Source organism: Lactuca sativa, chromosome 5 (assembly GCF_002870075.4).
Source record: "Lactuca sativa cultivar Salinas chromosome 5, Lsat_Salinas_v11, whole genome shotgun sequence".
Classification (NCBI taxonomy): Eukaryota; Viridiplantae; Streptophyta; class Magnoliopsida; order Asterales; family Asteraceae; genus Lactuca; species Lactuca sativa.
In genome coordinates, this window is record NC_056627.2 from 322,541,445 (window position 1) to 322,557,402 (window position 15,958).

General features: G+C 40.8%; 2 protein-coding genes across 2 annotated transcripts; one reads left to right on the plus strand and one right to left on the minus strand.

Moving 5' to 3' along the window:
- Positions 1-8,673: 8,673 nt before the first annotated feature.
- LOC111889401 (pentatricopeptide repeat-containing protein At1g80270, mitochondrial) lies at positions 8,674-11,598 on the minus strand. Its single transcript, XM_023885547.2, has 3 exons — positions 11,487-11,598; positions 10,132-10,660; positions 8,674-10,022 (listed from the first exon to the last, which is right to left on the minus strand). Exons 1-3 carry the CDS (start codon positions 11,522-11,524, stop codon positions 8,769-8,771), a joined length of 1,821 nt encoding a protein of 606 aa, XP_023741315.1. The 5' UTR covers positions 11,525-11,598; the 3' UTR covers positions 8,674-8,768.
- A 1,410-nt stretch (positions 11,599-13,008) lies between these two features.
- LOC111889382 (chloroplast stem-loop binding protein of 41 kDa b, chloroplastic) lies at positions 13,009-15,464 on the plus strand. Its single transcript, XM_023885523.3, has 10 exons — positions 13,009-13,241; positions 13,524-13,658; positions 13,816-13,902; positions 13,982-14,072; positions 14,174-14,228; positions 14,300-14,360; positions 14,454-14,675; positions 14,756-14,872; positions 14,954-15,043; positions 15,153-15,464. Exons 1-10 carry the CDS (start codon positions 13,128-13,130, stop codon positions 15,327-15,329), a joined length of 1,149 nt encoding a protein of 382 aa, XP_023741291.1. The 5' UTR covers positions 13,009-13,127; the 3' UTR covers positions 15,330-15,464.
- Positions 15,465-15,958: the final 494 nt, after the last annotated feature.

Here is a 15,958-nt window from a genome sequence, read left to right on the forward strand (position 1 = left end):
GAACTAACTGCATCAGACCGAAATCCGGAACTGACTGCATCGGACCGAAGTCCGGAACTAACTGCATCGGACCGAAGTCCGGAACTGACTGCATCGGACCGAAGTCCGGAACTGACTGATCATGGCATAGCATAAAACATAACAACTATTATAATCACATATACTGCATACTGCATCGGAACAGAGTCCGGAACACATAACACAAACATGCTTGTATCACAAAGACATCAAGCACTCTAACTACTGTATCAGAACAAAGTCCGGAACTACTGATAATTAAACGGGCCGGATTGTGGCCGTAGACCCGTTCCTACTGGAAGGAAACTCACCTCGTGAACTGGCTGCTGTGTGTATGGCTCTGGAAGCTAACTGCTGCTGCTCCGGTATCTCCCCGGCTACAAGTCCATAAACACACTCAATCAAATACTAAACACTGCACTGGGTAAAATGACTCTTTTACCCTTGGTCAAAGTCAACTCTAGGTCAAAGTCAACCCACAGCTGACCTGACTCGCCGAGTTGAGCCGCCAACTCGCCGAGTCTCTAACCTCACTTCTCAATCCTACTCGTGGCTACTCGTCGAGTATGACATCGACTCGACGAGTACCCTCTCGAACCAAGAACTCAGACAATCTTCATCCGACTCGCCGAGTCATATGAACAACTCGACGAGTTGTTCTTGAGCTTAAGAAGATTGCCTTGGACTCGCCGAGTTGTATGAACAACTCGCCGAGTCCCTCCATTACTGAGTCTACCCTCAAACTCGCTGAGTCCACTCCACTACTCACTGGACCCACTCGACACCGCTCAAAAGGAAGAAATCGGGGACTCGCGACTCGACTCGCCGAGTCGTTCTTCCGACTCGCCGAGTCACCGCCATGCAACTATTCTACACTCGATTCTGCTCGAATCCAAAACATACACAAGATAGATCTGAGTCCAATAAGCTGATTTACCACGTAAAGTTTCCAACTTTACGTGTACAAACACATGAACAAGGGAATAAAGGCTAAAAGATGCTTAAAAAGGGTAGATCTAGGGTTAATATGCAAAATAGCTCCATAAAGGCAATAGATCTGGGTGTTGCAACTCCTAAATAAACAGATCTAAGGATATCTTGACATAAAAGGGCTTCCATATCAACATAAGGCTTGAGAAAAGCATCAACTAGATCTAGAGGGGGTTTTAAAGCATAAAAGGGAAGGAAATCTGAAGAATACCTCAAAGAGCTCTTGCTTTCCCTTGAATCCCTGCTCCACAATCCTTCTCCTTGCTCCTTTCTTCTTCTCCTTCTTCAAGCCTTCACAATTGCACACAAAATCACTTAGAATCACTCAAGAACGAATTAGGGTTTTCTCACAGCTTCTGAGGGTGAAGGAGGCGAGAATGGAGGCCATAAGGTGGCTTAAATAGTGGGCAACCCGGGGATTTAGGGTTTCTCCCAGACGGACAGACTCGCCGAGTCCAGAATATGGACTCGCCGAGTCGCCAGCTAACACGTGCTCGAAATCCCGTCCCTACTTGGCGAGTCAGGCTATGAACTCGCCGAGTCCCTCTTGCAAAACTTCAAAATAAAGGCCAAGGAATCATCATACCGGAGACGGGTCGTTACAGTTTGGGCTCACCAATGCTCCTGCCGCGTTTATGGACCTCATGAAACGCGTATGCAGACCGATGCTGGATCGGTCTGTGATAGTTTTCATTGACAACATCTTGGTTTATTCCAAGACACAGGAGGAACATGAGGAGCATCTGAGAGAAGTTTTGGAGACCCTGAGGAGGGAGAGCTTGTATACCAAGTTCTCCAAGTGCGAGTTTTGGTTGCGCGAGGTGCAGTTTTTCGGACACCTTGTCAACCAGAACGGGATTCTGGTCGATCCGGCCATGGTCGAGGCCGTGAAGAGATGGGAGGTTCTGAAGTCTCCATCTGAGATTCGGAGTTTCCTGGGATTGGCAGGCTATTATCGGAGATTCATTCAGGACTTCTCCAAGATAGTCGTACCCCTGACGCGGCTGACGAAGAAAGCCGTAGTCTTTCGGTGGGGACCCGAGCAGCAGGCTGCATTTGAGACGTTGAGACAGAGATTGTACGAGGCGCCAATCTTAGCCCTGCCAAAGGGCGTAGAGGATTTTGTAGTTTACTGTGACGCGTCCATTTTAGGTTTGGGCGCGGTACTGATGCAGAGGGGGCATGTCATTGCCTACGCTTCGAGGCAGCTCAAGCCTCACGAAGTGAACTACCCGACGCATGATTTGGAGTTGGGGGCGGTGGTTTTTGCCCTCAAGATTTGGCGGCATTACCTCTACAGGGTTCGATGTACCATCTACACGTACCACAAGAGTTTGAGGTACCTCATGGATCAGCCGAATCTGAACATGAGGCAGCGTCGGTGGTTGGACTTGGTGAAGGATTATGATTGTGAGATCCTTTACCACCCATGGAAGGCCAATGTGGTGGCCGATGCGCTTAGCCGCAAGGCGGCGCCGATCAGGGATATTTGTATGAGGATGACCGTAGTGACTCCCCTGTTGGAGCAAATTTGGGAGGCTCAACAGGAGGCTATCAAGGAGGAGCATCGGAAGAGCGAGCGTGTGGTGGGTCAGGTTTCCTCCTTCGATTATGATAGCCGAGGACTATTGACACTACACCGTAGGGTGTGGGTGCCGTATCTTGGAGGCATGCGCCAGATCTTGATGGAGGAGGCGCACAAATCCCGATTCTCTATTCATCCAGGGGCGACGAAGATGTATCGGGATCTTCGCCTAGATTATTGGTGGCCCTGCATGAAGCGGGATGTGGCATGGTACGTCGAGCAGTGCTTGACCTGCAGGAAGGTCAAGGCCGAACATCAGAGACCGCATGGCAAGATGCAGCCGTTGGACATCCCGTTGTGGAAATGGGAAGATATCACGATGGATTTTATCACGAAGCTTCCTAGGACCGCGCGTGGAGTAGATTCGATTTGGGTCATCGTGGATCGATTGACCAAGAGTGCTCATTTTATTCCGATTCAGGAGAGCATATCGGCCGAGAAAATTGGCCGACATCTATATTATGGAGATTGTGGCGCGGCACGGGGTGCCAGTATCAGTTATCTCGGACAGGGATGTGCATTTTACTTCCAGGTTTTGGAAGAAGTTTCATGAGGAGTTGGGCACTCGTCTGCATTTCAGCACCGCCTTTCACCCGCAGACAGATGGTCAGAGCGAGCGGACCATCCAGACTTTGGAGGATATGTTGCGGGCATGCGTGCTAGATTTCGGTGGTATCTGGGATACCTATCTTCCCTTGGCTGAGTTCTCGTACAGCAACAGCTACCACGCGAGTATCGACTGCCCTCCTTTCGAAATATCGTACGGACGGAGGTGCAGGACCCCGATATGCTGGGGAGAGGTTGGTCAGAGGGTCATGGGGAGCACCGAAGTGGTGCTCAAGACTACCGAGAGGATTCAGCAGGTTCGTAGCAGGCTTCAGACCGTGCAGAGTCGGCAGAAAAGTTACGCCGACAAGCGCCGATCCGACCTGGAGTTCCAGGTTGGGGATATGGTTCTCCTGAAGATGTCGCCTTGGAAGGGCGTCATTCGATTCAGGAAGCGGGGCAAGTTGGGCGTTCAGGGTTGTAGCCCAGGTGGGCAAGGTGGCGTATAGGCTGGATCTGCCAGCCGAGCTCAGCCAGATCCACAACACTTTCCATGTTTCTCAGCTGCGGAAGTGCCTAGTGGACGATTCAGCGGTAGTGTCGTTAGAGGATATACAGGTTGATGACAGCCTGAATTACATTGAGCGTCCAGTCGCAATCCTCGACAGGAAGTCGAAGGATTTGAGGAACAAGCGAGTGGAACTTGTGAAGGTGCAATGGCAGCACCGGAAGGGATCGGAGTGGACTTGGGAGCCGGTGGAAGAGATGATGGAGCATTACCCCGAGCTGTTCCAGGATCGAGCAGCAGACTTCGAGGACGAAGTCTAAAATAAGTGGGGGAGATTTATAGCACCTGGTTCCTGGTATGTAAGATTATCTGAGTATTTTGTATTATTGGCCTGGGACTCGGCGAGTTGGAGGCCCGACTCGCCGAGTAGAGACGAGACTTGGGACGCGGTTAAGTTGGCGACTCGGCGAGTCCGCGCTGTCCGATAAAACCCTAATTTCCACGGGTTTGGACCCTATTTAAACGACCATTTGCGCCCCAAATCCGCTCCCTTCACCCTCAGAAGCCCTCCATACGTCCTAGCCCTTGTTCTTGTGAGTTTAGGGTTATTAGTGTGTTTTCCTTGAAGATTTTAAGAAGGGAGAGGAGTAAATCAAGAGGAAGGGAAGGAAGCCAAGCATCTCTGTGTTCTCTCAGTAATTTCTTTGAGGTATAACTCGTTTTCCCTCTGTTTCTATGCTTATTACTCCATTAAAGTCCCTCTTGAACCATGTCCCAAGCTTGGTTGTGCATTGTTGGTTGATTCAAGTTGTTAGCCTTTAGATCTAGACCCCATTCAGTCCCTGGAGCTTGGATCTACTGCCTTTATGGATTCATATTGCACACAAGCCCTAGATCTACCCCTTTTGGTGCACTTTAAGCCTTAGAACCTTTATTGGTGATGATCTACACGTAAAGTTGGAAACTTTACGTGTAAACCAGGCCCTAGGAGCCCAGATCTATGATTGGCATGGACTGGATTCGAGCAAAATCGCGTGTATGGATTTTGCATGAAGCAGACTCGGCGAGTCATTCATCTGACTCGGCGAGTTTGGTCGCGAGTCTCCGAGTTTGTCCCCTTTTCGTTGTGTCGAGTTGAAGTAGTGAGTCCTAGGTGGACTCGGTGAGTTGGTAGCCAAACTCACCCATGAAGGAACTCGGCGAGTCAACGCCCTGACTCGGCGAGTTCAAGGCAATCTTCTTAGATCAAGATCAGACTCGGCGAGTTGTTCATACAACTCGGCGAGTCACATCATAAATTGTTCATCGGATGAAGATGAACTCGGCGAGTTGTTCATACAACTCGGCGAGTAGGATGAAGGACTTGGATATCAGTTTGGAAGGAGAACTCGTCGAGTCAACACCCAACTCGACGAGTAGAGACGTGATGCAGGACAGTTGATTGGATAAGGACTCGGCGAGTTGGGGAGCCAACTCGGCGAGTCGGGTCAACTGAAAGATGTCAAAAGCTTCTTAAGTTCTGACTTCAGTCTTCATCTTGGAATACTTGTATATTTCTTTTGTGATTGCATGCCAGATGCATGATCCATGAGTTTCTATCCCTAAAACATAATCTTCAAAGTTGTAACACTTAGTTTCGAATCGTTTCATTATTCGGGGCCGTGACCCAATTATCGGTCATCATAAGGCTTTGGGGCCTTGGGGAAAAAGAGATTTAGGCCACTTTGGATGGGGATAATGTAGTTTGAGTGATTCGTGTCTCCGTTCGTGTTTTGGAGCTCAAGGGTATAATCGTAATTTTGATAGTTTGGGCCTTTATGAATTTTGAGTATTTTTCCTGGAAGTTCTAAGGCGAAGGTGATTTGATAGAAGTGTAGGGCTTCTCGTCACCTTTTCATGGATATAAAGTTTGTTGGAAACGGACTTACGACCAAGGAGTTATGGCCAATTGAAGATCATGGGTTCTTGGAGCATGGGTGAGTACACGGGGCATACTCACCATGTACATTGTGCGTAATGGGTTAAGGCATCATGCATGGTTCATGAGTACGCCGGGCGTACAAAGGGTACGCGGAGCGTACTCCCTTCAGTAAGAAAACCTTATTTTTTCAAGTGTACCCTTTATAAGCCACATGTTTGCCTCTTTTGATCATTTCTTAGCCAGCCTCCATACCCTAAAAACCCTAATTCGTTCCTTAGCCTATGTTTGGTGATTTTGAGCTCTTGTGGATGATCTTGTGCATCTAGAGGACGAAGGTGAAGCTTGAAGACTCATTCTTTGGAAGTAGCTTTGAGATACAACATTAACATCTTCTTTTGGTGGATTGGAAGGTATAAAGTTCAAACCTTGCCATTCCATTTCATAGATCTACTTCTTAGCACATTTTTGGTCATTTTGGTCCTTTTGGTTGGTGATTGGGAGTTAGGGTCGTTTTTGGAGCTTAATTTTATAGATCTGGGTATATTATGGGTTCTTTGGGCATAAAGGTGCAAACTTTATGGTGGTTTTGGCCCCATGCATGTATTAAGTCAATTATTAAGCTCCTTTGAGCTCTAGAGTCCCATTTAGCCATGGATGCACATAAAGTTGGCAACTTTATGTGATTAACCACCTTGTGGAAGTCTTTAGATCAAAGTCTTAATGGGTTAAGTGTTGAATTGGAAAAGTTGGCCATGATTGGTGAGTATGCTGGGCGTACAAGTTTGTACGCTGCGCATACAAGCCTCTTATGTAGTACGTTGAGCGTACAAGTTGGGTACGCCCCGCATACTTAGCATACTTGGGTTTCTTTGTTTTGGGCTTCAATGTTGGTCTAAGTTTGGGCTTGATTGTTTTGGGACATATTTGGGCCATCATAATGTTATGGTTGGGCTATATAGATTTTAGTGGACTCCATTGGGTGAAGGCCATGAGAAGGATTGGGCCCAATTTGTAAAATTGGGCCGTAGTTGGGCCTTGGGTGTTATTTTAGATTTTTGGGCTTTTGGACATTGGATTGGGCCTTGGCTTTAGGTCATGTTAGAGGAAGGGTAAAAAGGTCTTTTACCCTAATTTGGACTCTTCGTGTGAGTTAGGATCTAGTTATTAAGGGGTTGTCATTTTGGTATTTGATATCATGGGGATTTTAGCGGGTGTGCAGTCAGAGTTTTATCCATAGGTCTCAGTTGTCTGAGGTGAGTCTCCTCACTGTACTATTGGGTCGAAGGCACCAATGTCGGCCTATTGGTTTATGTATTATAGGAAGACCAGAGGTAGCCCTTGGCATTTGTATGAAAGACTAGGAGGTGGCTCCTAGCAAATTTGTATTCAAGACCAGAGTTTAGACTCTGGAAGATAAGTAGATAAGTAGTTGTAGACTGTATGCTAGTTGTCTTTGTGATGCTTGCATGGAAAACCAAGAGGTGGCTCCTGGCACTTGTCTGTAAGACCCAGGGTTTTGGCCCCCGGCCTGGCAAGAAGAGACCATGATATGGCTCGTGGCATAATAGCAAGACTATGGTTGGCACATAGCACCTCCTATTGCATGTTGATATGTATTACTCGTATGTTATGTATGGTATGTGGTGTTTTAGAGAACTCGCTAAGCTTTGTGCTTACAGTTTTTTGTTTATGGTTTCAGGTACTCCCGATTCAAATGGGAAGGGTCTAACTTGATCGCAACGCATACACCCATATTTTTTTGCAAACTTGAGATTTTGGGATAGTACACTGATAACTGCTTTTAATATAAAATGTATTAAGAGTCTGAATAAATGATAAATGAGTGTTTTGGTTGTTTTAAAAATGAAATTTTTCCCTTCGTATTTTGGGATGTTACAAAAGTGAAGAACCCAAACTTCATAGTCTTCAAGAAATAGAATAGCAATTCTCGATGTAGAACCGATACTGCTTGGAAGGTTGAACGTGATTGAGTATGAATCCTCTTTTGACATTTTAAAGAAATGAAATGATAATCAAATCAATGAACTTGAAAAAAGAGTTTTAGAATCAAATCGAAAGATTCAACCAAGGAATTAAAGATCAATTTGCAAAATGCGGAATAGATCTAGAATTCGATGAACAAATCTGGAAAACAAGATGAACACGATGAACAATGACAAAATCGATACCAAGTGAAGGAACGATTAGATTCACGATTCAAACGATAATGAGGTTCACAAGTACACACAAGGTAATAAGATTTCACTTTGATTAATGAGTCAGAACAATTCGATCCAGAAGCAAAGAACTATTTTATCCCCAAAACTCTGACTCAATCCTCTAACCAATGTTCCTTTTTATATAGGCATCACAAGAACATCAGAAAGCATCTCAAGTCAATAGATAAATTGCGAACTTAACGTAACAAAAATATACGAAATCGCAACATAAACAAATTACACGGAGTAAAGAAATTGACATAACAGAACATGCGAACACACACGTTACAAATTGACACAACAATTATTACGAACTCTACATAAGTATTTGTTCATTTAATTATCACAACCTCTCCCAAATGCATGTGTAATTCAACATTTAGATCTAAAAGCTTGATATTCCATGGTATATCCTAACTTATATCCCTTGTCAACCAATATTAATATTCCTATAGCCGGTTATTCGTTAATCAAAAAGTGGTTTGAAAAAATACAAAAAGATTTAATACTATGTGTTTCATAAACAAAGTATTTAGAACATTAAGAAAACATAGACAAAAGCTACGAAAACACAAAATCCCAAACTTATTTTACCATACTAATATATAAAAAGGAAATGCATCCATTTTCCCACTTCGCCCAATTGAGTTAAAGTTAGAGCGGTACTACATAATTAATAGGCTGCAACTACTTTGTTTTATGCAAAATGGTTGATTGGTCGCCACCTATATCTTTATTTTCAATTAAACACTTAAACTTCACATTTTCTAAAGGTAAGTAACTTAACAGAAAATATCATTTTATCTCGAAAAAGTATCTAAACCAATTTTGATGCATAGACTCTCACAATGCGAAACCTCACTAGTTTGAATTTGAAGTTTGAACATAGCAAAACAAATTACCTCTATTTTCCATCATAAATGTAAAGCAAAACCAAGTTCCAAACAAATCGTTATTCATATTGTAACTCGTTTTTTTTACTTAATCCAAAAGATTAGACACTGCAGTCCGTTTAAACGCGTCCACTTGCGCCAGCTGTCCCGCCAACGATTTAGTCGGGAAAATATTATCCGCTTTCATCCGTTCCCTAAACCCATACGCAGGCATCTTTGCATTTATATAAGTTTTCAAAAGCGAATGATACTGCCTCAACCTCGCCACATACCCATCTTGTCTCATTCTATGAAACATCTTCTCAGCATTATGCACATCTCCTTTCTTCGCATACTCATCCATAACCACCATATAACTATTAAAAAACGGCTTCACCCGATTCTGCTCCGAAGCCCTACGCAAAATCAAGTCAGCTTTTTCAATCTCACCCGCTTCAACATAAAGTTTGACCAACGCGTCCCAAGTCAACGGCCCGATCTGGCAACCGATCTCAGCCATCCGTTTCACAAGATCCTTCCCTTTCGATAACATTTTGTTATTCGCATAAACTTTTAACATCACCGCGTAATGTCTCGCGGAAATTCGTTTGTATCGCTTCGACATTTGGTCAAACACGGTTTCCGCTTGGTCAACTTTGTTTAGGGTTCCGTATGCGGTGATCGCGTATAAGCATTCGTTGAGCATTGGGTTTGACTCGCAGATTGACCAGATTCGGTTGACTTCCTCCAGGCTTCCGAGGGAGGCGTAAAGCGGAAGTAAATACGCGCAAGCCGATCGGTTTTCTTTCAAATCGGATCCTTCTAGTTCTTTTAATATGATTTTTGCTTTTTCTTTTAATCCAAAGTTTATATAATGGCGCGCTAAAATCGCGCGTATTTTGGGATCCTCGTCGATGTTGATGTCTTCGGCTTTCATTACCTCGAGGATTTGCTCGATTCCGGATATGTCGTTGCTTTGACCTTTGATGTCGAGTAACATTCGGTAAGTGAAAAGTGATGGTTTTACGTTTTCGTCCTCCATTAGTTTTAAGACATCGGGGATTTTTTTCTTGTTGGTTCTTTTGTATAGGAGGAGGAGTTGGTTGCAGACGAAGGGCGTTATCGGGAGTTTTAACTCCTTCATTTTGTTGAAGATTTGTTCGGATTTTGACATGTTGGTGGATCGAACACAGTTTGCTAGGAGAGTTCGGTAGAGAAGTTCGCCTTGAAAGGACTTTGGGATTCTTGAAATGTGGTTTTCTGCAGCTTGGAGACCGTTGACTTTGCTGATTAAGTCAATATGAGAAGAATAATCTTTTTCGTTGAATTCTAACTGTTTTCGGGTCTGTAACCATTCAGACAGCTGCAGGAGTAAGAAATAGGAATGTACTTCTGTTAATATTTGATAAGCAAAAACATATCAAAATAAAAAGTGTAATGATTTAATGACTAGAGAAAATGGTTTAAAAAACCTGTAAAGCTTTGGCATACATCCTACGCCTCCGGAGTTCAAGCATGGCTATAGATACATCTGATCTGCTTATAGTGTCTCCTTTTTCAAGCCATTTATCAAGGGTCTTTTGAGCAGGTTGCATTGGGGAATCCATGAGAGCCTTGAAAATCACTGAAGAAGCTCTTTTTTGTTGATGGGTTTCTGTAATTTCAGGAACTGATACTTCCATGTCATTTTCAGAAAGTTCGGGTTCAGAGGTTGATTCATTATCGCTTTCATCTTCATCATTGTTTCCTTCAAGCTCAGAAAATCCATCCTCCAATTCATCATCATCTTCTTCTCCACTGCTTTTTGTGCTAGCCATTGAAGAATAGGAATGGTTTGAAGTGGCATTGGAATGTGTATTGGAAGAATATTTGATTAATATCTGGGATCCACATGTGTTTCTTGAAGGGTTGGTGAATCTGGTTTTGTCCACGTAGGTAGAAAATGGTGTTTTGTGTTCAGGATATGATGCACGAAAGGTGACTGCTGAAAACGTTTGTGACCTGGATGATAATTTGAATAAGTAACAGAAAAGATAAATAAGCTGCGTGAATGTGAATGAAAGAAACATGTGATCCAATTCATATACAATACAATTTCAATATCTAATTTGTGCACTAGGCTCTATGTCCAAAGTCCAAACAGATCTGATTGACTTAATCTCCATTGCAACTCAACGCATTCAATCAGATTGTTCCAATTAAAGTTGAAATGAAGAATATAAAGACAAAATTAAAGGTAGGTAGCCATTTCTCCTATGTCTTATTGAGTCACCAAGAAATAGTAAGGTGGATGATGGATCTGTAGCAGTTATGGAATAGTGTGGGCTGTGCAAAATGAGAGAGGTAGCCAAAAACACACTTACCAGGGTAACGCAGGGGACAAGGGACATGGGAAACATAAGGTATATTAATGATAAAAGTCAGTGATAGAAGAAGATTTGGCTAACCTCGTTAATCTATAGATTATCAACTGTTCAAGAGCATTTTGCTAACCACGTTAACCTATAGAAGAAGATTTATGTAAAATTTACAAATATCGAGAACATGGCTGCATCTATCGTTGCTATGACAGCATACCAAGCTTCTTATTGCTAGCCATGTCATCCCCTTTTCCCGATTAATTAAAATGTTTCGGGATTGCTAAAGCAACATAGAGACGTGCTGTTTACAAGGATGCAACCGACTTACAACCGCTAAAAGACAGTGGAATCGAGCTATTACTTTCGGAAGATCAATCATGGTAAGGCAATAGCCAGGTTATTTCTTCTATAATCTACGCAAATTTGAGAGTCATGACACGATAACAAGAAATATGCGTAAACATTACCTGAGAGCAATCGAGGAGGTTCGTCGAAGCGCCCACATAATGGCGTCTCGAGAAATGAAAACCAGAGAGATCAGAGGTGAAGAAAAGAACCCGCTTAAACCCCCTTTTGCTGTTAAACCCTAAAAACATATGGAAAGAGACATAAACAATCCATAAACTTGTATATGTGGTCAAAACTTGTCCCTACGTTTTAGCATAATATCATAAGTAGTCCCTAAAGTTTTTCCTAGGTTAGGACTCTATTCTTTTACCTCTATTCCCTTTGTTTTTCATGCTACGTATGGCTCGAGCTTGTGCCATTCTTTATTACTTCTCGTATGAGCAATAATGGGAGAGGTGAAAGTCAGCTCGCTCAATTAATCGATCGATTTTTTTTGTTATATAGGAGAGGTAAATTGTAATGTTTTTAACATAAAAATATGACATTTAAACTTGAAACTAGACCTTACTCTCTGGAATCTCACATTCTTATTGTTAAGAATCATTAAAGTAAAATTACTAACATCATATAAGCTATAGCCTAGTCAAGAAATTAGAGCACTATGGACCCTATAAAATAAAGCTAAATGCACATAAATAGATATTAGTCACATATTTTAGGTGTAATTTTCATTCTCAACATTGTACCTTTTTATGTACTATAGCAACATACAATGGGTTTTTCATATTAGCATGAATTTCCACCTATTTTTGCAAAGTTAAAGTTAGTACCACTTGTATAACCATCACATTGTGATATAATACATAAATCAAAATGAAAAAAAATGATATAATACTTTAAAAACACACACACATTCATATTTTTTATTGTAATACTCGTGATAGGAGTCTATTGTTTGAAGTGCAAAATTCTACGGTGTATAGGAGTATATAGGGTTCAACTCCATGTGATAAGTTATGTGAGGGTTTGATATGGGTCATCCAGACAGTATAATTTTTTTTTAATTGTGCATAAAAAAATCAAATATAATCTAAAATCAGAATTCATCAAATGTATGATGATTCTGCCTTTCAGATTGTATTTTTGAAAGGAGCTATATATGCATTTTCTTATTCTTAATAATATTATGAATTATAAAAAGTTGTCGTTTTTATTGTAAGTCTTCATTATATTTCAGTGTAATATATTTATATATCATACACATTATCAAATTAGTTGATATCGCTTTTTACGTTTGGTAAGTTTTTTTTTTTTAATCTTAATTTTGTATACGTTTCAAAGTTCATGTTATAGATTACCTATATTTGCTTGTGAAATTTATATTCGAATTGACCATCGTCCATTGTATTGATATTGAACAAAGATAATTTGATATATTTAGAAAAGTATAAATATGAAATTTGTAAATAATGTTGTTAATATTTTTATATCAATTATTAATTTAGACAAATGGGGTTATGGGGCCAAGGGGAAAAGAAGGAAGATATGGGTGAGAGTGTAGTTCATGGATATAACCGAAGGAACGACTGTGGGGTCATTTCGTCTTATCTTCTTCCCGAAAAAATGAGACTCACAAACAACGACACAGGATATGAGTCGGAAACCAGACTACTCTTCTTCTTCTTCTTCTTCTTCCTCTTCATTAGGCACAACCCCCGTCTCTCATCTTCATCCCCATCTTCATCTTCATCGGGTTCTCCATGGCGGGTGGTGTTGCAACGGTGCAGCATAACCTCAAGATGCAGCCTTCTGTCTCACTCCTCCCCTCTTCTCAATCTTCCTTCTGTGGCACCAAATTCAACACCTCCGTTCAGGTACCCTTTTACCCTTGTCATGCATTGCTTAATCTTGAAAAGCAAAACACTTCTGAAACGATTTCTACTGATTACCAGAGTTTTGGTGTAAAATTTATAGTATAATCATGATCAATCTCGAATTAGGAAAGCAATTACTTTGAAATTAGATGTCAAATTAAATCTCCCTTTTATACCATAAGGAAAGAAAAGAAACAAACACAGGACATAGGGTTTCTGTATTTTTGATTCTTTGTTTAGTTTTGCATCTTTATGAATCCCCTTTGTGATGTATGTTTTCAGTATAAGAGGAAAGTATGTCAACCAAAAGGCGCTTTGAACGTAACAGCATCTGGTGCCAAAAAAATTCTTGTAATGGGAGGTACACGTTTCATCGGGATCTTTCTTTCCAGGCTACTTGTTGAAGAAGGCCATCAGGTTCACTTTTCCTCATTTACCCTTCGTTATCTCCTATGTTTGTTTGATTCATTTTTACATGAATAATCTTACAATTTCTCCATCATCTCCATATTACAATGTACATAAATGTTCATAACTGCTTCTTTTATGAAATTTGGATAATCAATTTATACAGGTAACTCTGTTCACTAGAGGAAAAGCACCCATCACACAACCCTTGCCTGGTGAAGCAGATGAGGCATACAATGCTTTCAAATCCAAGGTTTGTTTAGACTTACTTATACTTTTTCTCATGTTTATACTTATGTTCTCAAGTAATAGTGGTATTTTTCATGATGTAGATATTACACTTGAAAGGTGATAGGAAGGACTTTGACTTTGTGAAGACTAGTCTTGCTGCTGAAGGCTTCGATGTTGTCTATGATATAAATGGTGCGTAGAATCATAAAATTCTTAATTTTCCATCTATAGCGCTATAAACGAAGGATTTAATATAGTAAGAAAAAAAAAAAAAAATCTTTTTATTTTCTCAGGGCGTGAGGCAGTCGAGGTGGAGCCTATATTAGATGCATTACCGAATCTAGAACAGTAAGTTATCAACATAGGCATAAAATTAATCTTTTTTTGTTTGTATTTTTTACTATTTTACTATATCGCAGGTACATTTACTGCTCTTCAGCCGGTGTTTACCTTAAATCTGATCTTTTACCACATTGCGAGGTTAGTTTATCAACATTTTTCTATAATACAATCTAAAAGATACCTCTTCTTTATAATTATATATTAAATTTCTGTTCTTTTTTTTTGCAATAGACGGATGCTGTTGACCCTAAAAGTCGACACAAGGGCAAACTTGAGACAGAGGCGTTATTGGAGTCAAAGGGTGTTAATTACACTTCAATAAGACCGGTTTACATCTATGGCCCGTTGAATTACAACCCTGTGGAAGAATGGTTTTTCCATAGGTTGAAAGCAGGAAGACCAATCCCAATCCCTAACTCGGGTTTGCAAGTAACCCAACTTGGTCATGTCAAGGTTAGTAACTTATCAAAATACTTTATCACTTTTTTAATCAAATTTACTTATGAAACGTGTCAACTTTTGAGTAAATGTAGGATCTTGCTACAGCTTTTATAAAGGTGTTGGGGAACCCAAAAGCAAGCAAGCAAGTGTTCAACATATCAGGAGATAGATATGTTACTTTTGATGGACTCGCAAGAGCATGTGCTAAGGTAAATTAAATTTCCCTATAAATACCGAAATTATTTGTAATCTGAAATTTACAACATAAAATTACAATTCACTCCTTGTAGGCTGGTGGATTCCCCGAGCCTGAACTCGTTCACTACAATCCCAAGGAGTTTGATTTTGGAAAAAAGAAAGCATTTCCCTTCCGTGATCAGGTAAATACATTTGAGAAGTGAAATTTGTAAAAATGAGGAAAATGACATTTCATTTTCTTTGTTAAGTCGTGTTCTTTATGTATTAAGAAGTGACAACTTTTTGATGCAGCATTTCTTTGCGTCTGTGGAGAAGGCAAAGGTGGAGCTTGGAGTTGTACCTGAATATGGATTGGTGGAAGGCTTGAAAGACTCGTATGATTTGGATTTTGGTCGAGGAACGTTTAGGAAAGCAGCTGATTTTGAAACAGATGACATTATTCTTGGAAAGAGCCTTGTTTTAAGCTAAATATAATATCATTTTCTCCCAATTCATTCAAGATTATGGAGCATTCAATACACTATTTGTATAACAAAGTCCAGTTTGTTGATTTATATGAGAGATGTCTATTGTCTAAGAAATGGGAAATTGTTGTTGTGGCTATTGATAGTCGGGTGTTGGTACATTTCATCAAAACAAAAGCTTTGGATCCCGTGGAAAACAAAATTAAATAAATGAAGTAGCATTTGGATTTTGAGCGTTTTGTTTAAACTAAACGCTAAAAACTTGTAGTGTCAAACGAGACTTTCAGTTCAAAACGGAACGTTTTGTCAAACGCTAGAAGCTAGAAGCTCTCAAACGCTCCCAAACGCTATGTGACGAACACACCTCTTGTCTCTCCCTTAACATTAGATGATATAACATAAGACGATTCATAAAAAATCACCTGAAAAAATGGTTCAAATATTCATTTCTTTTAGATTATTCACTAAAATTGTCCAAAAAAAAAGTTATCGCTAGAGTCATTACAAAAATAAATCAACGCGGTGTTTTTTCGGTTAATTTTGTGTATTTCATGTTATTTTTTTTATCATTAAATGATTTGTTTACTAGCATTTTTGCAGAATTCATGGAACGAGTGGCTCGTTTTACTTGTT